This window comes from Euleptes europaea, chromosome 3 (genome assembly GCF_029931775.1).
Source record: "Euleptes europaea isolate rEulEur1 chromosome 3, rEulEur1.hap1, whole genome shotgun sequence".
NCBI classification, from domain to species: Eukaryota; Metazoa; Chordata; class Lepidosauria; order Squamata; family Sphaerodactylidae; genus Euleptes; species Euleptes europaea.
In genome coordinates this window covers 9,999,762-10,026,635 of record NC_079314.1, presented here as the reverse complement: position 1 = coordinate 10,026,635, position 26,874 = coordinate 9,999,762, and the positions used below count along the sequence as shown (strand labels likewise).

The 26,874-nt window shown below is 44.9% G+C and overlaps 1 protein-coding gene across 1 annotated transcript; it reads right to left on the bottom strand.

Annotated features, from left to right (window-relative positions):
- Positions 1 to 7,557: 7,557 nt before the first annotated feature.
- On the bottom strand, positions 7,558 to 22,203 carry LOC130474271 (cytochrome P450 2G1-like). Its single transcript, XM_056845817.1, has 9 exons — positions 22,024 to 22,203; positions 19,421 to 19,583; positions 17,390 to 17,539; positions 16,622 to 16,782; positions 16,243 to 16,419; positions 14,993 to 15,134; positions 11,580 to 11,767; positions 8,311 to 8,452; positions 7,558 to 7,739 (listed from the first exon to the last, which is right to left on the bottom strand). The coding sequence occupies exons 1-9, from the start codon at positions 22,201 to 22,203 to the stop codon at positions 7,558 to 7,560; spliced, it is 1,485 nt and encodes a 494-aa protein (XP_056701795.1).
- Between the last annotated feature and the right edge of the window lie 4,671 nt (positions 22,204 to 26,874).

Here is a 26,874-nt window from a genome sequence, read left to right as displayed (position 1 = left end):
GGACGGACTGGGCAAGGAGGGAGGGGGCCGAGGGAAAGAAAGGTCAAAACTGATTGGTACTTCTGGGAAGCACTAGATATTGGTGGGGAGAGTGTTGGGAGAACCTGCCAGGTGTCAGAGATCCAGTGGCTGAATTAGCTAGCGATAAATGGAATGTTATTAGTGGCGTATATATTTAAGGCAATGCAAGTCTCTAAGATGGCAATGCAAGTCTCTAAGATGGAAGACCCGATGGCTAATCTATCTGACCCTGCAGTGCGATGTGTTAAGTCATAAGAACATCAGAAGAGCCCTGCTGGATCAGACCAGTGAGGATCCATCCAGTCCAGCATCCTGTCTCACACTGTGGCCAACCAGTTCCACTGGAGAACCAACAACAGGATGCCAAGGCCTTCCCCAACGTTGCTTCCTGGCCCTGGGATTCAGAGGTTGACTGCCTCTGAATGTGGAGGTTTCCTTTGGTCCTCATGGCTAGTAGCCACTGACGGACCTCTCCTCCATGAATCTGTCTAATCCCCTTTTAAAGCCGTCTATGCCTGTGGCCATCACTACACCTTCTGGCAGGGAATCCCACTTTTTAGTCACTCAGTGTGTAAAGAAGTATTTCTGTTTGTCTGTCCTGAATCTACTGATCATCGATCGACTTGAACCACAAGAAAAGGTGGTTAATAATTAATTAATTAATTAATTAATGATAAATGAATTAAGAAAATAAATAAATTACTTTTTGCTCTACTGTTGTTTGCTCCTGCCTATGGTCAGGGCATGATCCAGACAACGCTCATCACAGCCAAGGGCCTACCTGAAAGCGAAGTCACAACATCGGTATCCCCTTCCATTGGTTTCAAAGGGAACATCATTATTATTCATTGATTACAAGCTGGGGATCCCTGAGGAGTCAAGGGAGGAGGATAAGTCACTGTGGAAATCTTCCCTGGGTCCTGAACAGGCTAATTTCCCACCCCCTTCTGCTTTACTTCTTTCCCCCACTTTAACTGAGGCCCACCTGTTAGATGCAATTGCCAATCCCCTGTTCACTGGCCAGATTTACCAGGAATAGAGACGACTCAGGTTCTTATTTTAGAAGCAAGAGGTAATTTATTTTGCCGACAGGAAGAGTTCTGTCTCTTGACAAAAATAAAAATAAAAATTAACTCTTCCCAAAATGTCACACCTCCCATCTCAGTTTTTATACACTTCCGAGCTCTTTGTCTTCTCAAGTTTCATTTTTACGTAGATTGTATATGCCCCATGATGTCCATACCCCCTCCCTTTGGGTTCTGGCGTCTGTAATCCTAGCAAAACAAAATTCCTGCTTTATCTGTTTGTCCTTGGGTTTAAAATATACTTTTTTATGTGTTAGGAAAGACTGATCTCTTCTGGCCTGTATAACCAATTATAGATTGCACACACCTTCCTCCAAATGTTACCTTCCAAGCATATTTCAGTTCAATAACAATCTTTTTCTTCCTACAGACCAAGTTTGTCAGCCTACGTGCCTTTTAAAATGTGATTCTTACTTAAGCTTAATAGATTCTAGTCTATGTGTTTACACTACTCATAATTATTGTAATACCTAATAAAAGCCATACATATTAAGATTTTACACCTCTATCACACCTGCCCTTAGGGTTGCCTCTTCACAACCGGTGGGAGTTTTTGGGGGCGGAGCCTGAGGAGGGCATGGTTTGGGGAGGGACTTCAATGCCATAGAGTCCAATTGCCAAAGCAGCCATTTTCTCCAGGTGAACTGATCTCTGTCAGCTGGAGATCAGTTGTAATAGCTGGAGATCTCCAGCTAGTACCTGGCGGTTTGCAACCCTACCTGCCCTCATTATTCTGGCCTCCAAGAGCATGCTCAGGCCTCATCAAGATGGGGGGGGGTTTTAATTTGCAAAGTAATATTTCCTGCTTATGTCTTATGCAGGCACTCGATTGGGAAGTTTGTGGTTAGAATACAGGTGGTCTCTGTCGCTCCATCCATGCTCCTGCCTTTTTGCTAAAACTGGGGGAGCATTTGAGGCGAGGGCAGGAGAGACCTTGGTGTGGCTCGGGATGGTGGGGCTGGGGGAGAGAAGGCACAGACAGGAGGGTCTATTTCACAGTGGAGAGCTTTGCAAGCAAGGAGGCGGCGTGTACTCTGCATCCTGGAGCGGGTGGGGAAAAGGGATTGATGGAGGAAGGAATAGAGGGGATGCTTATTAAATTTGCAAATGATACTAAATTGGGAGGGGCAGCAAATATGGTACAAGACAGAGCCAGGATACAGGATGGTCTTGACAGGCTGGAAAACTGGGCTACAATTAATAAAATGAATTTCAACAGAGATAAATGTAAAGTTCTGCATTTAGGTAGGAAAAATCAAATGCATAATTATAGGATGGGGGAGATTTGTCTAGGCAGTAGAATGTGCGAAAAGGATATTGGGGTCTTAGTAGACCAAAATCTGAACATGAGTCAGCAGTGTGATGCGGTAGCTGAAAGGCAAATGTGATTTTTGGCTGTTATCAACAGAAGTATAGTGTCCAGATCATGTGAAATGATGGTATCGCTTTACTCTGCTCTGGTTAGACCTCACGTAGGGTATTGTGTTCAGTTCTGGGCAACGCAATTTTAAAAAGATGTAGACAAACTGGAACGTGTCCAGAGGATGGCAATGAAGATGGTGAGGGGTCTGGAGACCAAGTCCTATGAGGAAAGGTTGAAGGAGCTGGGTATGTTTAGCCTACCATGGCCACTGTTAACATAAATTCCTTGAAAGGGGACGGGGAGAGACAAGAAATTGGAAGGTCCTGCAGGTGGAAGAGCAGAGGTGCACATGAGACTTCTGGTGGGTGGCTTAGGGTGTGTCCTCAACACTCACAGGGGGAGAAGAGTTTTGGGGGCTGGTTAACGGTTTAGAATGCCTGATGTGCCCCTTTCCCCCCGCCGCCCCCCGCCTTATGCTTTGCTAGGGTTGCCAACCTCCAGGTACTAGCTGGGGATCTCCTGCTATTACAACTGATCTCCAGATGATAGGGATCAGTTCCCCTGGTGAAAAGGGCCACTTTGGCAATTGGACTCTATGGCATTCAAGTCCCTCCCCTCCCCAAACCCCACCCTCCTCAGACTCCACCCCAAAAAGCTCCCGCTGGTGGCGAAGAGGGACCTGGTAACCCTATGCTTTGCTAAGGCGCTGCAATCCCTGGAGCAGCCTGGAGTCGAATGGGGCGCAGAGGAAGAGGATGGGCTCTTTGCTTCCCCACCCCCCGGTTTTAAAACTGGGATCTGTGTTATGCTTGGCTTTGCCAAAGGCCACGAGTAGACCTGCCCCCTCATCTGATAGGCCTGGTCTTCCCAAAGAGCCTGATTTTACACCTTGGGAAATTGGGGGGGACAAGAACGGAGGGTCTGTTCACATGCGTTATGTGCCATCATGTCGCTTCTGACTTATGAATCAATGACCTCCAAAACATCCTCTCATTAACAGCCTTGCTCAGGTCATGCAAACTGAGGGCCCTGGCTTCCTTGATTGATAGGGGTGCCAGCCTCTAGGTGGTCTAATACAAAAAATCACCTGTACTGTACGGTAATAAGTTGGAAAGGAAACAGTACTCAACTCTACATGCAAAAATATCAAAAGTGTATTACAATACAGTGACTATGACAGTGGAGTGCAAACAAAAGCTTATAAACAACCAAAACAAAAATAAACATAAACTTAAGACATGAAGTTCATCAATTGAGTCCAAATGACTTCTAGAGGATATAAAATCTCATTTATAGTCTATTGTAACTTGCATGTATCTTGATGCTAAATTTTCCAAAGATCAAGTGATATCTTGATTCCTTGTTGAAGGTAGTTAAAGATGGAAAACGCCTTCCAGAATTTTTAGAAACGTTTTTCGCATATAATGCTTCTTCAGCCTGAAGATACATAATTATAAGCTTATATGAACTACACAATTGTTGTCGAAGGCTTTCAGGGTCAGAGTTCATCGGTTCTTGTAGGTTATCCGGGCTGTGTGACCGTGATCTTGGTATTTTCTTTCCTGACGTTTCGCCAGCAGCTGTGTAACACTGAAGGACAGTGTCTCTCAGTGTCAAGTGTGTACGAAGAGTAATATATAGTCAGAAGGAGGTTGGGTTTGAGCTGAGTCATTGTCCTGCAAAGTATTAAAGGTAATGTGCTAATCATTGTCCTGTAAGTATCAAGATAATGTGCTAATGAGGGTGTGGTATGTTAATGTGGAACCACTGTATCCTGTTAACATGTGGAATCCAAAGCTAATCCTCATGGGTATTGTAGACTGTAGACTTTGTTAGTCTGGAGGTTTTCAGGACAGGAAGCCAAGCCTTATTCATTCTTAAACTCTCTTCTTTTCTGTTAAAGTTGTGCTGATGTTTATGAATTTCAATGGCTTCTCTGTGCAATCTGACAAAATAGTTGGTAGAATGGTCCACTATTTCAGTGTCTTGGAATAAGACCCTGTGTCCTGTTTGGGTCAGTCCATGTTCAGCCACTGCTGATTTCTCAGGTAAGATACTGCAGACTTGGCCAACCTGAGAAATCAGCAGTGGCTGAACATGGACTGACCCAAACAGGACACAGGGTCTTATTCCAGGACACTGAAATACTGGACCATTCTACCAACTATTTTGTCAGATTGCACAGAGAAGCCATTGAAATTCAATTGTACTCCACTGTCATATTCACTGTATTGTAATACACTTTTGATATTTTTGCATATAGAGTTGAGTACGGTTTCCTTTCCAACCTCTAGGTGGTGGCTGGAGATCTCCCACTATTACAACTGATCTGCAGGCGGCAGAGATCAGATGCCATGGTGTGAAGACAGGAGAACCATTTTGTTCTTGACTTTAGCTTGACATCAGTATATTCTCCATTTTGTATGCATAGAATTTGCTTTGTAGTTCACAAGAGGCCTGGCAGAGCTCATAGCTGACAAGCAACACCTGCAGCTCGCTACCCCAGCAAGTTATGTGCGTTCAAGGGCAGTGCTGCATACCAGCTTAATTGGGCTATTCGACTCATCTGTGGGAAGATGGTAGGGGGGAATGATCTCACTCCTTGCTCCTGAGAATCTTGTTCTGACCTACACCAGTTTAAACCATCCAGAGACTTCTCCCAGGTAACAACTCTGATTGGGAGTCATGGGTCATCTAACCTAGGTTCACTTTGCCATAAGTTCAGCTATGCCTCATGGTGAAAAACTCAATTCTCTTCTTTGATTATTCTTGTTACTCTGCTTTACCTGCAACACCTATCGCAATTCCTACATGGACTTGCTTGCGTCAGTGTTGAATTGCAATTCCTTATTGTATTGTTCCCCTCGTATGCTTCTGTAACTATGATGCTCAATAGTCAGATAGCGTTTTATGTTTGAACTGTTTGATTTATGATGTTGGCAACAGCATGAGTTAATGCTATTAGTGCCTATGAATAAATAATATTTTGCAGTTTAAGATTTACCATTTTTCGACCTTTAATGTTGGAGCATCCATGCTGCCTTTTATGTAAAGTTACTTATCACTGGTACAGGTTGTTGTTTTTTCTGTTTGCTTAACTACCTGGAGGTTGGCAACCCTAAGTAGAGGGAGAATCCCCTCGGGACTTATCTGTGAAAGACCATCAGCCAGTGTGGTGTAATGGTTAGGAGTGGCAGACTCTAATCTGGAGAACCGGGTTCGATTCCCCACTCCTCCACATGAGCAGTGGAGGCTAATCTGGTGAACTGGATTTGTTTCCCCACTCTTACACACGAAGCCTGCTGGGTGATCATGGGCTAGTCACAGTTCTCTGAACTCTCTCAGCCCCACCTACCTCACAGGGTGTCTGTTGTGGGAAGGGGAAGGTGATTGAAAGCTGGTTTGATTCTCCCTTAAGTGGTAGAGAAAGTTGGCATATAAAACTAACACTTCTTCTTCCCGGGGGAAACTATTTGGTCTTCTTGCCTTTCCTGCCTTTGTGTTTTATGGCAAGAGTAGCATGGCTTTCAGGTTTTTCCCAGTTTCCTGTTTCATGTCAAGGATACAGGAGGAGCTTAAGTGCCCACAAGAGCAAGCGGGGAGCTATGCTTTGGAATTGGTTTGCATACTCTGAATTAGCCCTTAATCTCCCAGAACTAGGGGTGAGTAGTGTTGTAGCCAGGTTTTCAGATGACACGCAGTTGTTCAGGATACTGAAAACCCAGGATGACTGTATAGAGCTCCAGGAGGACCTCCGCAAATTGGGTGAGTGGGCGACAACGAGGCAAATGAAATTCATCATTGGTAAGTGTAAAGCTACGCACATTGGAACAAAAATGTCCAACTTCAAGTATAGGCTAACGGTCTGAACTTGCTGAGATTGAGAGGGGAAAAGATTTTGGGGTCGTAGTAGATAGCTCAATGGAAGTGTCAACTCAGGGTGCTGCAGCAGTGGAAAAGGCAAAAACTCTGTGTTGAGGATTATTAGGCCAATATTATAACACCCTTGCATAGATCTATGGTGCTGCCTCATTTGGAATGCTGTGTACAGTTCTGGTCACCATTATCTCAAAAAGGATATCGCAGAGCTGGGGAAAGTAAGGAAGAGCACAACCAAGATGATTAGGGGGTTGGAGCACTTTCCCTAAGAGGAAAGGCTGAAGAGTCTGGGACTTTTCAGTTTAGAAAAGAGACAAATAAAGGACATGATAGAGGTTTATAAAATTAAGCCCAGGGTAGAGAAAGTTGACAAAGACAACTTTTTCTCCTTCTCCCCAAATAATAGAACATGAGGGCATCTAATGAAGAGGATGGGCAGTACAGCCAGGACAGACAAAAGGAAATACTTCTTTACATGGTGAGCGATTGAAGTGTGGAATTTGCTGGCAGAGGATGGCGTGATGGTCACAGGCATGTGTGTGTGTGTAAAGTGCCTTCAAGTCGCAGCTGACTTATGGTGACCCCCTTTTTGGGGTTTTCATGGCAAGAGACTAACAGAGGTGGTTTGCCAGGCATAGATGGCTTTAAAAAGGGATTAGACAGATTCATGGAGAGGTCTATCAGTGGCTACTAGCCGTGGTGATAAAGGGAGCCTCCATGTTCAGAGGCAATCAGCCTGTGAATCCCACTTCCAAGAAGCAGCATCAAGTGAAGGCCTCGGCCTCTATATGCCGTTTGTTGGACCTCCAGAGGAACTGGTTGGCCACTGCGTGAGCCAGGATGCAGGACTAGATGGACCACTGGTCTGATCCAGCAAGGCTCTTATGTTCTTATAGCTTTTGTAAATAAATAGTTTGTGATTTGAGCACAGAAATACCTTGATTTTGCTTTGCTTTTCTCAGAATGTATACCTCGAAGGAGGGGGAAATTAATTCTCCTTCTGAAATCTATCAATATCCACATCAAAGACTCTTTATTAATCATGGAGTTCTGAGAAATTATTAAGTGATCCGACCTCATCCCCCAAGTAAACCAAGGACGTTTTGATGTGTTTAGATTTACAATATTACATTTAATGTTAAGACTGGAGACAGGGAGGAGACCTGGTTCCTCTGCTCTCAGACTTGGTTCTTGTTCACCTGAGCTCATTTACCGTGGAACCATGGAAAGTTGGTAGTATCGAGGGAAATTCCCATTACTTTCTGTTTTTGGCGAAATGTCAATTTCCTCCCGATCCTGAAGTGTTTCCAGGCTGAAGTTCTGCAACAGCGTAGTGAGGAATAAGAAGACCTCCATGCGGGCCAAAGCCTCGCCCAAGCAAATCCTTTTCCCTGGAGAGGGAAGAAATGAGATGATTTTATAGGGAACTTCCTCTTTGCCTAGTATACGTGTCTCCAACATGGTGCCTGTGGGTGCCTTGGCACCTGCCAACATCTTTTCTCGTGCCCGCCCAAGTGTTTTTAAGAAGTGGGTGGGGCCAGGTAGGGCTTTTGCCCAGCAAGGCTTCTGATTTACTATTGGTAGGGTTGCCAGCTGTGGGTTGGGAAATACCTGGAGATTTTTGGGGCGGAGTCTGAGGAGGGCAGGGTTTGGGGAGGGGAGGGGCTTTGATGCCATAGAGTCCAATTGCCAAAGTGGCCATTTTCTCCAGGTGAAATGCCCTAGAGTCCCCCCTCCGAAGTAGGCATTTTCTCCAGGGGAACTGATCTCTGTAGTCTGGAGATCAGTTGTAATTCCAGGAGATCTCCAGGCCCCACCTGGAGGTTGGCAGCCCTATGTATGGATTTTGCCATTCTGGTTCTCCCCACCCCCCAACTCTTAAATCCTCCTAAAGCCTAGCAATGCCACTCCTCGTGCTCCCGCTTCCTTTCCATTCTGGGACCCAATAGGAACGTGCATCACCTGCCGAAAACGCCAGGAAGGCCTCACTCTTCTTAAACGCCCCGTTTTCATCCAGAAAGTGGCCCGGGTTGAACTTCTTGGGCGTCTCAAAGTGCTGGGGGTCATGCAGGACGGAGGTCAGGAAAGTCAAGACTGTGGTGCCCTGGGAAAGAAGGAACAGCACAGCGTGGGTTATGGAGGCCCATTCAGACTACTCCTGGAGCCCCTTTCCCGTCCACACAGTCTGCCAGATCTGCCCACTGGCTCTACGTTGACTTCAAACCTAGAACGGGAAAGCAGTGATGATAACGGTTTGTGTTTCTACAGTGCACTCAGAGCCCCTTGTTCGCAGGAAGGGATTTCAGAAGCCAGCTATTGGGATTTGCATATCCCCAGTTTGGTTTCTTTCTCCCTGTTAAGAAATGAATCTGTGAGTTTTTAATTTCACACTGTTATCAGATTTCTCATACCCATTTTTTCCCCAGCAATAGAAAAGAGCAAGAGTCCAGTAGCACCTTAAAGACTAACAAAATTTCTGGCACGGTATGAGCTTTCGTGAGCTGCGGCTCACTTCTTCAGATACCTGAAAAGCTCCTACCCTGCCAGAAATTTTGTTAGTCTTTAAGGTGCTACTGGACTCTTACTCTTTTCTATTGCCAGAGGCGGATTTACTGTGAAACTAATGAAGCTTAAGCTTCAGGGCCCCTAATCCCGGAGGGGGCCCCTGAAGCAACTTTTTTTAATGAGTGAATTTCTCAACAAAATCAATGGAGTTTTTTAGTGATCGTATCATAAGCCAATGGGTTGAAGTACTTAATGTTGACTTTAGAATATGCTCTAATACCCATTTCATATGGCCTGAAAATGTCCCTGTAATCGGTCAAATTTCAAAATTTTCTCAGGGGCTTGCAGCGCTCGAACCCTCAGCAATAAGGGCTCTCTGAGCTCGCCATAATCTATTCACAGCCTACATTTTGGCAGCTGGATTCTCAAATCTTTCGTTGGTGCACGGCTTCTGTAGTTTTATTTCATCACTGCATGGCCCATTTTCAAGGGCTCCACCCCACCCACCCACCCGTTCTCCACCATTTCAGCCTCAAGGTCCTTGCAAGGGGCAAAAGGCCCTTTGGACCTTTCTGGATGTTGCCCTATTGTTGCTGGTTGCGAAGGGCCCCCCATAACAGTTCAAGCTTCAGGGCCCCAAAAATGTAGGTCTGCCACTGTCTATTGCTAGTGACAGACTAACATGGCTACCCATCGTGATCTACCTCCATTTCCCCCCATTTTTCAACCTTTTTCAACCTTGTATCAATTGCATAGAAATATTGTATAAACTCTCTCCTCCTACACCACATTTCAAAGGAATCTACTTTCTTCTTGTCAACTTTCTTCATTGTCCTACTTTCACACCCATACATAGTAATGGGGAATACAATAGTATGAATTATCTTGATCTTGGTTTTACAATGACACATCCCTACACTTAAGGATATTTTCTAGCTCCTTCATGGCTGCCTTCCCAGTCTCAATCGCCTTCTGATTTCTTGGTTGCAACCTCCCTTTTGGTTGATGATGGATCCAAGGAATAGAAAATCTTGCACAATTTAAATTTCATAACATGGCCCAAATGAATTGTAGTAATTACATTAACACAATAAGTACACAGAAAGCACAAACTGCATGAAACAAGAGCTCCAACCTAAAGGAGTCAGATAACACCTTAGTAGCAGCTGCAAATAAAACCATATTTTACTCAATATTTTTGTAAATGATCTGGATTGGGGGGGGGGCGGACTACTAATTAAAGTTGCAGTTGATACCAAATTGGAAGGAGCAGCGAAGATAGAGACAGAATTCAGTGAGATCTGGACACACTGGAAAAGTGGGTGGATGTGAACAAGATGCAATTCAACAAGGATAAGTGCAGAGTTCTACATGTGGGTAACAAAAATGAGAAGCACGCATGTTGGATGAGGGATACACTTCTGGGTAGCAGTGTGTGTGAGAAAGATCTTGGTGTAGGGGTGGACTGTAAGCTAAATATGAGCAGCCAGTGTCATGCAGAGGCAAAAAAGGCTAATGCAATCTTGGGGTGTATCAACAGAGGCATAACATCTAAATCGCAAGATGTCATAGTTCTGCTTTACACCGCATCTGGAGTATTGTGTGAATTTCTGGAGGCTTTACTTCAAAGAAGATGTGGACAGAATGGAGCGGGTGCAGAGAAGAGCAATGAGGATGATCAAGGGCCCGGAGACCAAGCCCTACGAGAAAAGGCTGAGGGACTTGGGAATGTTTCGTCTGGAAAAGAGGAGCTGAGGGCGGACATGATTGCTCTCTTTATGTAATTTGAAGGGCTGTAAACTAAAAGGAAGGGGCTGGGATTTGTTCCTGTTGGCAGCAGAGGATCGGACTCACAATAATGAGTTTAAATTAGGGGGGAAAAGGTACTGGCTAGATATTAGGGGGAAAAAATTTCAGTTAAGAGTAGCTCAGCAGTGGAATCAGCTGCCTAGGGAGGTGGTGAGCTCCCCCCTCCGGCAGTCTTCAAGCAGTAGCTGAACGAATGCTTGTCAGGGATTCTCTAGGCTGATCCTCCATTGAGCAGGAGGTTGGGCTAGATGTATGATTCTATTATTCTATCTGGGGGGGAGGGGTGGACCAGATAAAACACAAAAGCAGAGATTATAAAAACAAAGACATTTAAAATCAACCATAGGTAAAAGAAGACTGAAGAAACAAAGAATGTCTCCCAGTATGGGTAGAGGCATAAGAGCGCTGGTAAATAAAAATAGTGCATTTGCTTGTTCTGCACCAAATGAGAATTTGGGGAGGCCACCACAGCAGAGGAGGGCTTGTCTTGGGGGCTCCCTCAAATTACCTCTGATGGAAAGGGGGCACACAGAGAAGACCATCAGACAATGAAGGCAAATGGGGGGGGGCATGTTGTTCAGAAGGAACCACTTCTTCAGAGACCCTGGTTCAAGGATTTCACAACCCAAGTGATCTTTGATCTAGGGGCTTCTTGTCTCAGATTGTTTTCTCAGTGCTTCTATACTATGCATGTTCACAATAGATTTCCTTTTGTTGCCGGTATTCCTCCAACCACTCCACATTTGATTCTACCACACGGAAAAGAAAGTGGAGCAGACATATGTGTATGGGCCACTCCATATTTCCAAGTCAATATGGTGTTAAACCCCACAGATGGGTTTAAAGACGCCATCTACCTATCCCAGTGATACAGGATAGATTCTGACCCAGCACGAATGCTTCCCTTTCTAACACACCTGGGGAATGGTGTATCCTCGGAAGTTCGTGTCACTTGTTGTTATATGAGGAACCCCCACAGGGGAAAAATCTATAAACCGCTGGATCTCATGGACGACAGCGTCTGTGTAGGGCATCTTGGTCCGATCCTCCATGGAGGGGCTACGATGCCTCCCAATGACTTGGTCTATCTCCGCTTGGATTTTTGCTGTAAAAAAGGAGGTGGATGCAGAGGCTAAAAACAGTTGTCGTTTTCTCCTGCACTGAACTTCAGCGGTAGAGAATGAGTGGTATTTTGCTCTGCTTTGACTCCAGGCTAAAAAGAAATTCGAAATCTGACTAACTAGTTCTTTCCAGTAGCAAACCCCATGGAGTAAACTGGTCGTATCCAGTCTTTAGGAATCTCTCTTTCTGACCTAAAAGAGCACTGGTCATCGGCAGCTCTTTCTTCCATCTTGAGCTGCTTGCAAAAACTGGATTCTGGAAGTACTACAATAAGAGCACGTAGGGTGTGCTCACCTCTATACCTAGATCTAAACTTGCCTCAATTCCTCCCAATGTATTTTGATTTTCTGATAATCCCGTGATACAGATGATTATTTATGTTGGCTAGACTGAATGCCATCCCATCAGGGAAGTTAATAGGTAATTTAAATAGGGTACCGTACTGTGAGAGAGTATGTCAGTGTGGTTCTGGCCAAATAGACGCTCTTCAGCATTCCTTGTTTAGCTGTGACTTGCTCAACGAGGCTAGAGACAGATGGATGTCTTTTATTCAGGAATCTGTCTCTAAACTGGATAATCTGAGGGTTCTTTTAGCAGGGGTGGATTTTAATACTACATTGGCAGTTGCCAATCCCAGTCCCAGTCAATTAAGATTAAAAAACACTAATTTCCTTAATGGGCTATTTAGATAGTTCTTTTTTTCCCTTTTTATTTTGGTCTCAGCGTGACATTGTTCAGGGCCGAATTGGCCATATGAACAGTATCATTAAAGCAAGTTCTGTCCAGTACAGATTAGTTGCTCTGTACTCCAGAACTAGCCACTGAGTCTTCTTTATAGTTTCAGAGGGCAGCTGTCTTGGTCTACAGTGGAACAGCTCGATTCGAGCCCAGCAGGTGGAGAGCAACAAGATTTTGGGGGTATGAACGTTTGTGAGTCAAAGCTCCCATCATCAGATATAAGACCAAGGGAGCTTTGACTCTCGAAAGCTCATACCCCCAAAATCTCACTGGCCTCTAAGCTGCTACTGGACTTGAATCGAGCTGTTTCTTAAATGCCCTGAAGGTAAACAGCTGCATCTGCCAGCACTAATCAAACACCAAAATGTTGCTGTGCCCTAGGAATCCTTCCTGCACCAGAAGGGGCACATTCAGCACACAGGAGTCACTTAGAAGTGAGATGAACCTTAGGTTGTTCAGGAAATGTAGAACCGCATTTACCTTCTTGTCAGGAGAATATACCACTCGCTGAGTTCAGTAGAGGTATTATATAGATATTTACGTTATAGTAATACATGAAAGACAAAATTCCTTTACCAATTATTTATGTTCTTTTAAGCATGACCAAAGATAATCACTGCATAGTACAAGAATTGTAGAAGAACACGGAGCCCTTAGGAGCCCAGGGATTTGAGAAGTAGGCTAACAGCAATTCTAAGCAGAGTTACACCCTTCTCAGCCCACTGACTTCTATGTATTCAGAAGGGCACAACTCTATTTAGGATTGCATTGTAAGGAGCAGAGCCATAATTCCACATCTTTCCCCCAGCTGGTTAACACTATGCCAACAAGAGTCTGAAAGTGAGGTGCAGTCTGTTTTATTGCTGAAGTTCTTTTGCATCTGCCTTTCCTTTTGAGCTCCCAGGCTTTATACTTTGGGTTCTATTAACAACATGAACTTTTGATGAAGGTATAAATCATTATTGCAATGTTTTGTCAGAAGCACAAAACTAAATTATGCGTAGTGTGAAATAGCCCTCTGTTTACCTATCCGCTGATAACTTTCCTAGGCTTACCCTCCCGTTCTTTTTTCAAACCATCCCTTCCCCATTGTTTCACACTGAAAATGACTTATATTGACTAATAGCAAACATGTAAGATTTCTTCTCATCTCTCTCTGATGAGACTACTACCTGACAGTTTGGTTCATCTTATTTATTCATTTACATTATTTATAGTCTGCTCTTCTCACTGAGACTCAAATTGGATTATGCAAAGTTAGTCCATTCAATCATCTAATAAACAGGACTGGTGGTGAACGATGCCATTGAGTTGCAGTTGACTTATGGCAACTCCCTCATGGGGTTTTCGAGGCAAGCAGAGGTAGTTTGCCACTGCCTGCCTCTGTGTAGCAACCCTGGACTTCCTTGGTGGTCTCCCATCCAAGTACTGACCAGGGTGGACCCTGCTTAACTGCCGAGATCTGACAAGACGGGGCTAGCCTGGGCCATCCGAGTCAGGGCTAGGACAGTAGAATTCTGAAACAAGCACAAATTTGAAACAAAGAACAAGTTAAACATGACATGTTGAACAATGCAGACAATTATCTTCTCTGGTTCTTTAGCAGTGACGTGGGCAAGCACAGAAAGGTCAGAGTCAGGACTGGAATTAGGTGGAGGTTGAACCAAACCTGCATTCTTCTGATGAGTGTTTGTGACACCTCATACTGTCTCTAAAATGGTAGTGTAAACACAGAATAAAGGAAGGGGTTTGGGCAGGTCAGCTTTGGGTTTCTGTCCTATTTGAAAGGAAAGGAACTGTATTAGTTTAGAACAGGAAACTAATACATCTGACTTGTTTAGCAAGGAAGGCAGCATATAAATATTCTGAATAAAATAAAAACAAGGAAGGAATGAGGCATCTGGACTATTTGTGCAGTTCTGGAGGGCTCACTTCAAAAAAAAATGTGGACGGAATGGAGTGGGTGCAGAAGAGAGCAACGAGGATGATCAGGGGCCTGGAGACCGAGCCCTATCCAGTACAGATTAGGAAAGGCTGAGAGAGTTGGGATGTTCAGTCTGGAGGAGGTTGAGGGCATGAGGACATGATTGCTCTCTTGAAGTATTTGAAGGGCTGTCACTTAGAGGAGGGCAGGGAGCTGTTCCTGTTGGCAGCAGAGGATAGGACTTACAATAATGGGCATAAATTATGGGTGGAAAGGTACCAGCTGGATATTAGGGAATTTATTTTTACAGTAAGAGTAGTTCAGCAGTGGAATGGGCTGCTTAGGGAGGTGGTGAGCTCCCCTTTACTGGCAGTCTTTAAGCAGAGGCTGGACAAACGCTTATAAGCAATGCTCTGATCCTGCATTGAGCAGGGGGTCGGACTAGATGGCCTGTATGGCCCCTTCCAACATCATGATTCTAGGCAGACACCATGGTATATGGGTACCCACAACAACACAGAGAGCCCTTAGATCAGAGTCTGTCACCTTCTATCTCTGGGTATCGGAGGAGAAGGAGGAGGCCATACTGCATGGTGGTGCTAACTGATTCCGTCCCTGCAAAGAACAGGTTGAGAACAGTCACCGTCAGGTTCTTCTCATGAAATTCAGAAGCAGGGTTCTCTCTCTCCTGACAAAGGGGAGAAGGAGGAAGTGGTGTGGTTAAGCAATAGGTAAACCTCTGAGCTGCAAGGGGTCAGTCAGGATTCCTGGCCCTAAAGAAACTCTGAATGGATCGGCTAAAATTGTGAAGATTATGCAGAGAACTTAAAAAGTGTATTTGAAAGCACCATGAATCTGTGTTTGAGAAGGGGGAAAGTGGAGTTCACACCACGCTTTTGACAAGTTTGTTGATAGAACAAAGCCTTATTTCCCAATGATACATTTTAGGATAGTGACAATGATCTGGCTTCCTTTGCCATGTTCAAAACTTTGTATTGTTTTCTTTGAACAACTAAAGCCCTAGGCTTTTGTAATTAGGGATTTCGATTTTTAAAAATTATTGGGATAACAATTCAGATTTTGGCTGAAACTTTCTATTAAGAAAATTGAGTTTCACAATAGCTCTGATGAATCGAATGTCCCTTTTCTTGGCAAGTCAAACACTCCTGTTGAATCCTCGAAGCAGACCCCGAAGGCAGCTGCCTTCCCCTGACTCCCCCGACCCCATAAGTAGTAGTATTTTTTAGCCTTTTCTATCTCTCAGCCTATATTTTATTTTGCCCAAGCCATACATGGTTCTCTCTTCTTTATTTACTCTCACAACAATCCTATGAGGTCGATGAGGATGAAAAACAGTGACAGACCCAAGCTCACCTGGCAAGTTTCATGACAGAGTGGGAATTTGAATCTAGATCCCCCCAGATCCTAGTGTAACTGCTACACCTTATAGATTCTGTACTTCTAGGAAACATGCGGTGGCATAATTTTCCTTGGGTTGATTTCTTTCCACTAAATTTCTTTTAGCTCATTGTTCAATACTCAGTTAACTGAGACAATTTCTTCTTCAATCTTACAAGTAAAAAGTACTCTCTTCAATCACATCACATCACAACGTTTACTAGACAGACTATATTTACATGGTGGTTTGCCATTGCCTTCCCCAGACGTCTAAACTTTAGCCCAGCAAGCTGAGTATTCATCTTACCAACCTCGGAAGAATGGAAGGCTGAGTCAACCTTGAGCTGGCTACCTGAAACCGACTTCCATCGGGATCGAACTCAGGTCGTGACAAATACCTGCTCCATTTTGGTGAGGAAACAGTCAATGAAATCTCGTGGGCAATTGGGATCGAATGACTCCAGGTGCATCTGTATCCTCTGAGAGATGAAGCGTTCTAACTCATTCATGTAGACAGCTAATTTTTGATGCGGGCCGGGGAAGATTTTCATCAGGCGTGGAAAAAAATTCAACAGCTTTAAAAGAAAAGTTATATATTACCCTCAGGGTCTTACAAATCATGCTTTGGGTCTTTTCTCCCCACCCCTGTACCTTTTTTGTTCTTAAAAAGAAAAACACGGGAAAGGCAACTGAGGATACAGAAGGAACCAGGACTCTTCCTTGGCCCCAAGAAGTCATGAGACGCAAGCCCTTATCCTGAGGAGTTCCTTCCACTACCTGCACCCAGGGGGAGGATAGCAGAACCATGGTATCCTTGATCAAGCGAAGTAAAGTGACAAAATCCTTGTCCTCAAATTCAAAGCGGTTGCCAAACACGATGGAGCAGATGATGTTGGAGGAGACATGGCTGAGTTGGATGGAGGGGTCAAACTGATGCCCTGCGGAAAGACAGGGGTGGGGAGAGAAAACTGGAATCTTTATTTGCTGGCGTGCCAGCCATTTCTACATTGATTATGGAACACATGGTGGCAAATTGCCTGTTCACTGGTTTCCAAACTTTCAAAGGTCTCACATTGCCTTTTAAAAAATACATATTTGCGTCCTCTTGATCCTTCCCCAAAAAGCCATCCCTTCTGGTCTGTTTTACACGAGGACTAACATCTTCTAGTATCTCTGCTATCCTTGCTCTTTTCCCTTCCTCTGAGCTTGAGAAATGCTGAAGGAAAAAGAGGACAAAGAGGGAACCATATTTGGAACTTCTACCGTAACCCATAATTTGACTGTGAAGGGATCTGACAGAAGGAGAGATGAGCATTGAACGGGACAAACTGGCACACACAGCTCCAATGTTTCCAGCTTTCAAATTAATATTACCAATCAAAATTTCAGAACATTTTGTATTTGGATAGAGAGACCATATTTCAAACTTGTGCAAAACTTCATGTTGCATCTTTTAAAAAGAACAGCTACCCTTCCCCCCCCCTTTAGCCTTAATTAAAACGCCCATCCTCTCGAGGGAAGGCAGGAGGAAATAACCAGACCCACCTTCTTTTTTCTTCAGCTCTTCCACCAAGAATTGAGCTTCCTCTTGGATTCGCTCCTCTAGGGATCTCTTCCCCATTCCAAAGCTCCTCAGCGTACTGAGGGAGAAGCGACGGAGTTGCCTCCACCGCTCCCCATTGGTGAAAACCACTCCTGGAAATGACAAAAATAGGACAGTGAGGTTGTTATCCAGGCACTATATATCGATCTACTACTACGGCTTTGCATAAAGTGATGCTTGATGGGATGAGAAATTGGAAAACACGACCTTAATATTTTCTTCAAAAATTATGCCTGTCCCATGAATATCCAGGGTCTGAGGGCTTAACCTGACATGACATTACTCTAGTGTAAACTGAAAGGGGCGGTTAATCCACAGGTATCTTTCCTTGTGAATGTCTGAGCTGATCTCTTCCAGCCACATTTCTCCTGCCACTGCCCAAACACAGTGCCAGTATGGGCTTTTATACGGTGGCCAGGTCCCTCTTCACCACCAGCGGGAGGTTTTTGGGGTGGATCCTGAGGAGCGTGGGGTTTGGGGAGGGGAGGGACTTCAATGTCATAGAGTTTGGCAACCCTAGGCTTTTATCACCTAGATGCCATCCTGTGATTCCTTGCCATTTCAAGCACACGTCTGTCTCCAAAAATCAGGTCCTTGTACCAGATGGCCACAAGGTGGCATCAGTAATAATTTCTATAGGTTCACATGTTCATCCACGTAGATTCATCGTGTGTGTACAATGCTGTCAAGTCGCAGCTGACTTACGGCAACCCATCAACTGCTTGATGGTATGCCAATAAAGGTATTGAAATTTGACTTACAGCAACCCCGTAGGGTTTTCAAACAAGAGACAAACAGAGATGGTTTGCCATTACCTACCCCTGCGTAGCGACCCTGGACTTCCCCAGACTTCCCATCCAAGTACTAACCAGGGCCAACCCTGCTTAGCTTCCAAGATTGGATGAGAGTCATTACCCAGTGCCAAAAAAAGAAAAAGACAATACCTATTTGCCCCGATGCCTCATAGAACTGAAACATTAAAATACTGGCACGTTTCCCTCACTGCAGCGCCTAAGCATGGCAGACAAAAAACATATATCTATGACGGAAGTTGGTTTCAGGTAGCTGGCTCAAGGTTGACTCAGCCTTCCATCCTTCCGAGGTCGGTAAAATGAATACCCAGCTTGCTGGGGGTAAAGGGAAAATGACTGGGGAAGGCATTGGCAAACCACCCCATAAACAAAGTCTGCCTAGTAAACGTCATGATGTGACGTCACCCCACGGGTCAGGAATGACCCAGTGCTTGCACAGGGGACCTTTACCTTTTTACTAATGTCAATCTAACCTATGTTTAACACTTTGCACTTCAGAGGCATATAAGCACCGGGCATGTGGAGGAATATGGGAGCAGAAAAGAAATTAGGGCAAAGAAGAGCAGTGACCTGAAGACATGCTTATGCAAACAGTCAGAAGTGGCACCTGCTGCTACCTGTAAGTTCCCAAGAGCAAAATGTCATGTCTGGTTAGGCCCTGACCCTAGTGCTTTGTGGGTGTGGTATGTGTATCTACGTGTAATATGGCAGTGGGATTGGATGCAGGGGGTGAGAGAAAGAGCTGAGACTTGAGACCTGGTTACCAAAAGCGAGGTCACAGCTACGAGGGCCCCACAAGCTACTCTCTGAGAATCTGTGGCAGGGCTCTGCTAATTTGCTACCTGCAAAGGGAGTGCCTATTTGCTTCCACTATGCTCTGCGTGTAAATAAAATAAATGTAATCGCTCCATACGTGCTCTCACATCCAAAGGAAAGAGAACTATGTAGCCATCTCCCAGGAATTATTAACTGATTAGAAGTGGGGAGCATGTAACGGTACACACGCTCATTTCCCTCTCTCAATAGATTTTATAGGAATCTCTCCCTTTCGCTTCCAGCATGCCAATGTGGTCAGAACACTACATGAGAAAATGTCCCCCTCCCCCTCAATTTTGCATTTGCGCTGCTAATAATCTCTAATATTTTTTGTTTAATATTCACCATAATCTGTGAATCTCTTGTCCATAACTTTTATTGGTGCCCTCCCGGCAAACACTTCTGCATAATCCACAAGTGCCTCTTTCACAGCTTCGTAACCACACAGAACCACAGCTGGCTGGGAGCCTATGTAGATGGTGAAAACTGGGCCATACTGCTCTTGGAGCTGCCAGGAGACACAAAGGATGAGTGCCAGGACACTGGGTTTTCTCAGTATCTCTGAAGGAACATAAAGAGATGTAAGGCTCCAATCTTTCACTCCCCTGCCCCAGGAGGTATGCCCTTGTCTCTACAACTATCACAGCTTCTGAAGACTGGCCTTTTATTGGGCCACTTACAGATGCAACCTGATGAATTCTTACTTGGCACAAAGTCCTACTGAGTTCACTGGGACTTGCACCTGAGTAAGTGTTCACAGGAAGAGAGTGCAGGAAACAGGCAGTCATAAGAGCAAAGGTTGGCTTTGGAGCCTCACACTGCCTACCACATGGCAGGGACAAGAGAGGGATTGTTAGGTCTGGAAGTCAAAATGAGCCCAAGGCCATTTATTCATGGCTGTTTCCCCATGGTCCCCCCGCCCACTACGGTACTTTGGGACTTTCCTTTGAATATGTTTGCATTTCCCGACTGTTAGAGGTCTCCCTGTGGGTTTTCGCACATTTTTCATGTGTTTTCTGGATGCTGGCTAAACATAAATCCAGAAAATGCGGGCGAAATGCGTGAAAACCCACTGGGAAAGCAAGGTGACCTCTGATGGTCAGAAAATGCAAGCATAATCAAAGCAAAGCCCTGAAGTAGTCAGCAGGGTGGCCGCGAGGAAACAGCCGTGCGTAAACGGCAACAGATTTATATACTGGGATAGGAAAAACTGCATCTGTTTGAGTTCTGCTCGTCCTGCTGCTGATGAGGCCTCTGAAATTCTGATACCTCAAAGGTCAGCTTGTATAATGGCACTTCTCATGTAAAAGCAGTACAGCATAAAATAGCCAGGGGCTTTCTTTTGTGGATTGGAAAAATTGCAAGTTGCAATAATTTTGCTCTTGTTTAACAGAATGGAGGAAGCAGTCACGTGTGGGATATTCTCTTCCATCTCCTGCCAGGTGTCCCTCCAGATTGAACCTGACTCTATTATCAAAGGTGTCAACACTACCCATAATATCTCACACTGAATTTATCAGATGTTGTAGCCACTTGCCTCCCTAGAAGGCCATCTGATCCCTATGCTGCAGTTATAGTTGTCAGTAATAGTGAGGGATGTACACTCAACACATGCTCAAGTGATGTCTTTCCAATCCACATTTTCCAGAGACAGACACAGTGTCTTTAAATTATATTGTGTGTGTGTGTTAGGTGATGTCATGTCGCCTCTGACTCATGGTGACCCTATGAATCAATGTCCTCCAAAACGACCTACCGTATTTTTCGCTCCATAAGACGCACTTTTTTCCTCCTCAAAAGTGAGGGGAAATGTCTGTGCGTCTTATGGAGTGAATGCCGGCTGGGCGCGTGCGCGTCGGGACGGAGCAAGCTGGCATTCCCCGCCCCGATGGCCAGCTGGGAGGCGGGCGAGGTGCACAGAGCCGGCTGGGCGTGTGTGTGTCCGGATGGTGAGAGACGGCGTTCCCCTCCCCGACGGCCAGCTGGGAGGGGGAGGGGCTGCACAGAGCTGGCTGGGCGCGTGCGCCGGCTTGCGCCGTCCCGACGCGCACGCACCCAGCCGGCTCTGTGCGGCCCTCCCGCCTCCCAGCTGGCCGTTGGGGCGGGGAACGCCAGCTCGCACCATCCCAACGCGCATGCGCCCAGCCGGCATCCACTCCATAAGACAAGTTTTTAGAGGAGGAAAACAATATTTTTTCTTGTTTTCCTCCTCTAAAAACTAGGTGCGTCTTATGGTCAGGTGCGTCCTATGGAGCGAAAAATACGGTATCTTTAACAGCCTTGCTCAGGTCTTGCAAACTGAGGGCTGTGGCTTTCTTTATTGAGTCAATCCATCTGTTGGGTCTTCCTCTTTTCCTGCTCCCCTCAACTTTTCCGAACATGATTGTCTTTTCCAGTGACTCTGGTCTTCTCATAATGGGACCAAAGTACAATAGCCTCAGTTTAGTCATTGTAGCTACTAGGGTCAGTTCAGGCTTGATTTGATCTATAACCCACTGGTTTGTTTGTTTGTTTTTTGGCAGTCCACAGTATCCGTAACACTCTCCTCCAACACCACATTTCAAAGGAATCTACTTTCTTCCTATCAGCTTTCAGCTTTTTAAAATTACATTAGAATGTTTCAAAGACGATGATAGCAATGAATTCAGTCCCCCTAATGACATCCCGAGAAGGCAAGCTATTGGTATTTTCACTATACAAAGTGAGGGGCAGCATGGCTCTTCTCCTCTGGATCACATAGGGGTCAGAGGGAACATCTGATCCCCCACCCCAGCCAATAAAGACCTCTCCCTGGCCAAAGAACAGGAGGCGGAAATCTTCTGCACTGTCAAATGTGCATTCTATCCTAGCCCATGGGACAGTCGCCCCTCCTCTTCCATTCTGTGCGGCACGGAGAGGCCCCCTTGAAAAGGGCACCCTGTGCCCCCCAGCAGCCGAGCGATGCTCACCCGAAGAAGGGTCTGGACGATATCCTGAACACCGACTTGGAACAAGTTCCCCACCAAAGGCAGTGTTGGGGGGCCTGGGGGCAGCTTAACCCTGTTGGTGGGTGTTTTCCGTAACAACAGGATGAACAGAACGGCGATGCAGAAGGCCAGGAAGAAGGAAACCACACCAGGAAGAACCATCTGGGAACTCAAAGATCTTCTTCTCCCACTCGCTGCTGAAATTTCAGTTGTGCAAAGAAGAAGAAAAGCATTTCAACACTACCCTTATATAACCAGAGACGCTCCCTTCGGCGGTTACAGATTAACTCAGATCCATGAATGGGTCGAGCAGAAGGGTGCTGATTGGGACAAAGTTCAGTTGGCATGAGCTTGGCTCAGGACTGTGATCTGCACTTGAGAATCTATCCATATGGGGCCTCTTTGCAGGTATTCCTGGGCCACAAAGACAGAAGTCATTATGATTGTGCCATCTGCCAGGCAGAACCCCGGACAACCCTTCCTGTTTGCAGATTAACCCTGGCCCCATATAGACCCTGAACCCACCAGGAAAACAGTCTTTATCTTGTCGGAAAGTCCACATTACATCAGGCAACGGGACTTGCAAAAACAATATACCCCTTCCTGCTCCAATGGGATTCTGAAACTGACTTCCACAGAGAGATAAGGAAGCGTGCTTTTGTTGGTAAATGTTCTTCAGGGGATTCTGTGAAGAGAATTTGGAGAGGGCTGCCAGCCTCCAGGTGGGGCCTGGAAATCTCCTGGCATTACAACTGATCTCCAGATGACAGAGATTGGTTCTCCTGGAGAAAATGGCTGCTTTGGAAGTAGGGTTGCCAGGTCCCTCTTCACAACTGGTGGGAGGTTTTTGGGGTGGAGCCAGAAAAGGGTGGAGTTTGGGGAGGGGACAGACTTCAATGCCATAGAACCCAATGGCCAAAGCACCCATTTTCTCCAGGTGAACTGATCTTTATTGGCTGGAGATCAGTTGTAATAGCAGGAGATCTCCAACCAGAACCTGGAGGTTGGCAACCCTGGATTCTAGGGCATTCATGTGCTGCTGAGGTCCCTCTCCTCCCCAACCCCCACCCTCAGCTCTCCAGGAATTTCCCAACCCAGAGTTGGCAACGCTAGGCTGCCGGGGAAATATCTGGAATGCTTTTCTCCAGGGCAGGGGTTGCCTCCGGTTTCTGCAAAGTGAGGATATGGAACAGCCACCGCGATCCTCAGCCCTGCAAGGTTTGGCTGAGCCACCCTATGCCACATTGACCCAACTGCCCATGCCTTGTCAGAGCACATTGGGGCTTTTTGGACCTTGGGGGGGTGGGCTCTGCCATCCTTCACACCTCCAGGCATTTTGTGGAGAGAGACTCTGGCCATTTATGCACGGGAGGTTTTACCTTGGATCTGCTGCTCTCTAGATGCACATTTTCCCCATCCATTGTTGAGTTTTGAGAATTTGGATGGGGAGAATGTGTTGGATGCAAAAGCCAGACCCTGTTTAACGGCAGAGACCCACCAAGAACAGGGACGACTTATTTCTTTTTTAGAAGCAAGAGGTAATTTATTATGCCAGCAGGAAGAGTCACTCTTTAAAGAAATTATGCAACACATGGCAATACTTATATAATTTTGGAATCTTTTGTCTACTTTGTTTGGACGTCACGTTTAATTTATAACCTCACCTTGTGCACGCCTCATGAGCTTACCTTACCAATTAGCTTAATTGGTGCTACTCTTTGGCCTTATTTTTACTATATTTTTATTTCTGAGCCAGTTTATACTTTTGAAATTGGCCAGATACCCAAACTTAGCTCATCCTGCTTTAGATAACGTATGTGAAGGCCTACCTTTTACTTTTAACTTGGCATACATCTTTTAATTAAGCTGTCATTTTGGCATACTTTTACCCTGTGTTTTAATCCTTGGAGTGAACTTCTGTCTTTCTAATGAACTCCAGTGCTCGTGCTGATTTTTACCTTTTGAACTTCTGTCTATTTTTTTTCTCTATGCAGCTAGCCAGATTCATTCTGGCCTATGTGAATGTTTAAGGCTTATACATTCTCTTTTCATATATTTCAGTGAAATAATAATACTACATACTGTAACTAATATGTGTGCTCATATAATCCTAAGGTTACACTATGGTGAATAACTTGTCTTTCTTATAAACTAAGTCTTCAGCTTGTGTGCTTATAAAATTTAAATAACATACCTTCCCTATAAGCTATTTTAGCTTATGTGCTTAACTGTTGTGATACGCAGTGTAAGCCAAACAAATTGAGATTTTACACTTCCTTCAAATGTGCATCTAAAAGAGTGGCAAATCCAAGGCAAAACCTCCCATGCATAAATGTCCTCTCTCTGCCTTTGGGCCCCAGATGTCTGCTTTCTTCACACACTCCTTTTCAGCCTCTCACTTTGCTGATTCTTTCTTAATGTTGGAAAATCTGCCCTTCCTAATGGTGTCACTTGTCTCCACATTGAGAGTGGGGGGGATTGACTAGAGAGTCAAACAGATAGAGAGGATGGAAAGAGCCATCTCCAGTTACACCTCACCCTCATTTCCTGTCCCCTTTGATGTTTAGAGATATATTGTTAGGGAAACTTCCCTTCTCTCCCTCCTTTTCCTTTTTGCCCTTCATCCAAGCAAGTCCCTAGACCCGAGCGCTCCTGCGCTCAGGACTTCTCACTTCAACATGGTGTGGAAGGCAGTTACCTTTTTATATCTAGAAGACTAGCAAGGTAGATTAGTATAGGGGACTCTGTTTGTCCTTTCCTATACTCACTGTATTTGACCAATAAATGAGTTTAGTTTAAATAGAACCGAAGCCTGAAGCTTCTTTTGTTTTCTGACTTGCACACATGCACGTGTTGCACCGGATGCATATTTGCGCACCCTGCCTGACTACAGATGTACAACAGGTTATGGTTGCCCAGACGTTTCTTTCCCTGCGAGAAAACTCTACTGATGAACTGAACGGTCGATCCTGAGGAGCCACCTTTTCTAAAAGGTTTCGAAGCTACGATTTTTTTTCTTTCTCTCTCTGGATCTGTGAGGGTTAAAGATTCACCGCCTGAGGAAGGCGGGGTTTGGGGAGGGGAGGGACTTCAATGCCATAGAGTCCAATTGCCAAAGCAGCCATTTTCCCCTGGTGAACTTATATCCTGGCTTATATAAGTCTTACAACAGAAGCAGGTGAAACCAATAAATCAACAGGATATATACCTGTTGTAAAAGTAAGATTTATTGGTTGTACCTGCTTCTGTTGTAAGACTTATATAAGTCAGGATGTAATTTTCATGAGTCACATGACTTACAACTCTGACTCCATGAACCGCAAGATTGTGGTCAGGTAAGAAATAATTGCATAAATAATAAGGATTTGAATTATGACAAGAAATTTTGTATCCATATGGATGATAACAATATTATGTAGATTTTTTATTATTGTTATAGATGGAAGAAATAGATTAAGTCTGAAGAAGCAATCAGATACCAGCGAAACAAGATATAAACCGGGGTCTTGCTACATCGTTATATTTACAGCACATCGTTATATTTTAGCCTTGTGCTGATGGCAGCTACGTACATCGAGGTTGCAATACATAAGCAGTGGCTACTGCACATGTAAGGGTTAACAGCACAGTTTCTACATAGTAGAAAAGAGCAAGAGTCCAGTAGCACCTTAAAGACTAACAAAAATATTTTCTAGCAGGATATGAACTTTCGTGAGCCACAGCTCACTTCTTCTGAAGAAGTGAGCTGTGGCTCACGAAAGCTCATACTCTGCCCGAAAATATTTTTGTTAGTCTTTAAGGTGCTACTGGACTCTTGCTCTTTTCTACTACTGCAGACAGACTAACACGGCTACCCACTGTGAATTAGTTTCTACATAGAAACGATTCATTGGTCAGCTGGGATCAGCTGACTACGGGAAGCAAGGATACTTTCAACGCGGCATGGAGAATTTCAGCGGCCGGTTTGTTTCATTTCCATTCCCTGGCGAAAACTACAATACGGTGGAAAAATATATTGTTGTGAGATTGATGACGGACTTTATGGCAACTCCTTAACATCGATTTTGGACTCTTAGGAAGTCTTGCCCTGACCTGGATGGCCCAGGCTAGCCTGATCTCGTCAGATCTCAGAAGCTAAACAGGGTCAGCCCTGGTTAGTATTTGGATGGGAGACCACCAAGGAAGTCCAGGGTTGCTGTGCAGAGGAAGGCACTGGCAAACCACCTCTGTTAGTCTCTTGCCATGAAAACCCCAAAAGGGGTCACCATAAGTCGGCTGTGACTTGATGGCACTTTACACATACACACAGGAAGTCTTGGTGTTGTTATATAATTGGTTAAAGTATAAATCATTGTCTGCAAGAATTTCACTACTATTATTTTGTAAGTTGGGTATGATTGATTGTATTGATTAAGCATATAAGAAGACAAATATAGAACATTTAGTGAATAGTGAAAAAGTGGTTGCGTGTTGATATATTTATTTCCTAACAGGAGATTTACCCAATACTTGGAGGTTGGCAACCCTACTTAGCATAAATACACTTAGCATATATGTTTGACTGTGGTTGAAACCAGATGCCCGATGCCATGTGGGGGCCTTGATGCCCACTGAGACCACAATATGGGGGGGGCATTAAGCCTCCCCTGCTGCACCATTTTCCCAAGACAAAATGACCCTATTTGGGGGCAAATACTCTAGACCTGTTCCAGCACCCACAGGCTTGAGGCAAACTTAAACCTCATGGGGTCATTTTGGGTAGGGAACACGGTGACAGTCTGGTGGGGAAACTTAAACTCCCCTTCCACTGTGCCGTGGCCCTGGTTCAAATTG

What these genes read in the sequence shown, in the direction of transcription:
- LOC130474271 (XM_056845817.1), bottom strand. Translation starts at nt 22,203, where the DNA reads ATGGTTCTTCCTGGTGTGGTTTCCTTCTTCCTGGCCTTCTGCATCGCC. An exon ending in TATCCTCCCCCTGGGTGCAG is followed by an intron (nt 16,420 to 16,621) that starts GTAGTGGAAGGA and finishes TTTCTTTTAAAG; the next exon opens with CTGTTGAATTTTTTTCCACG. An exon ending in TCCTCACCAAAATGGAGCAG is followed by an intron (nt 15,135 to 16,242) that starts GTATTTGTCACG and finishes CCCCTTTGTCAG; the next exon opens with GAGAGAGAGAACCCTGCTTC.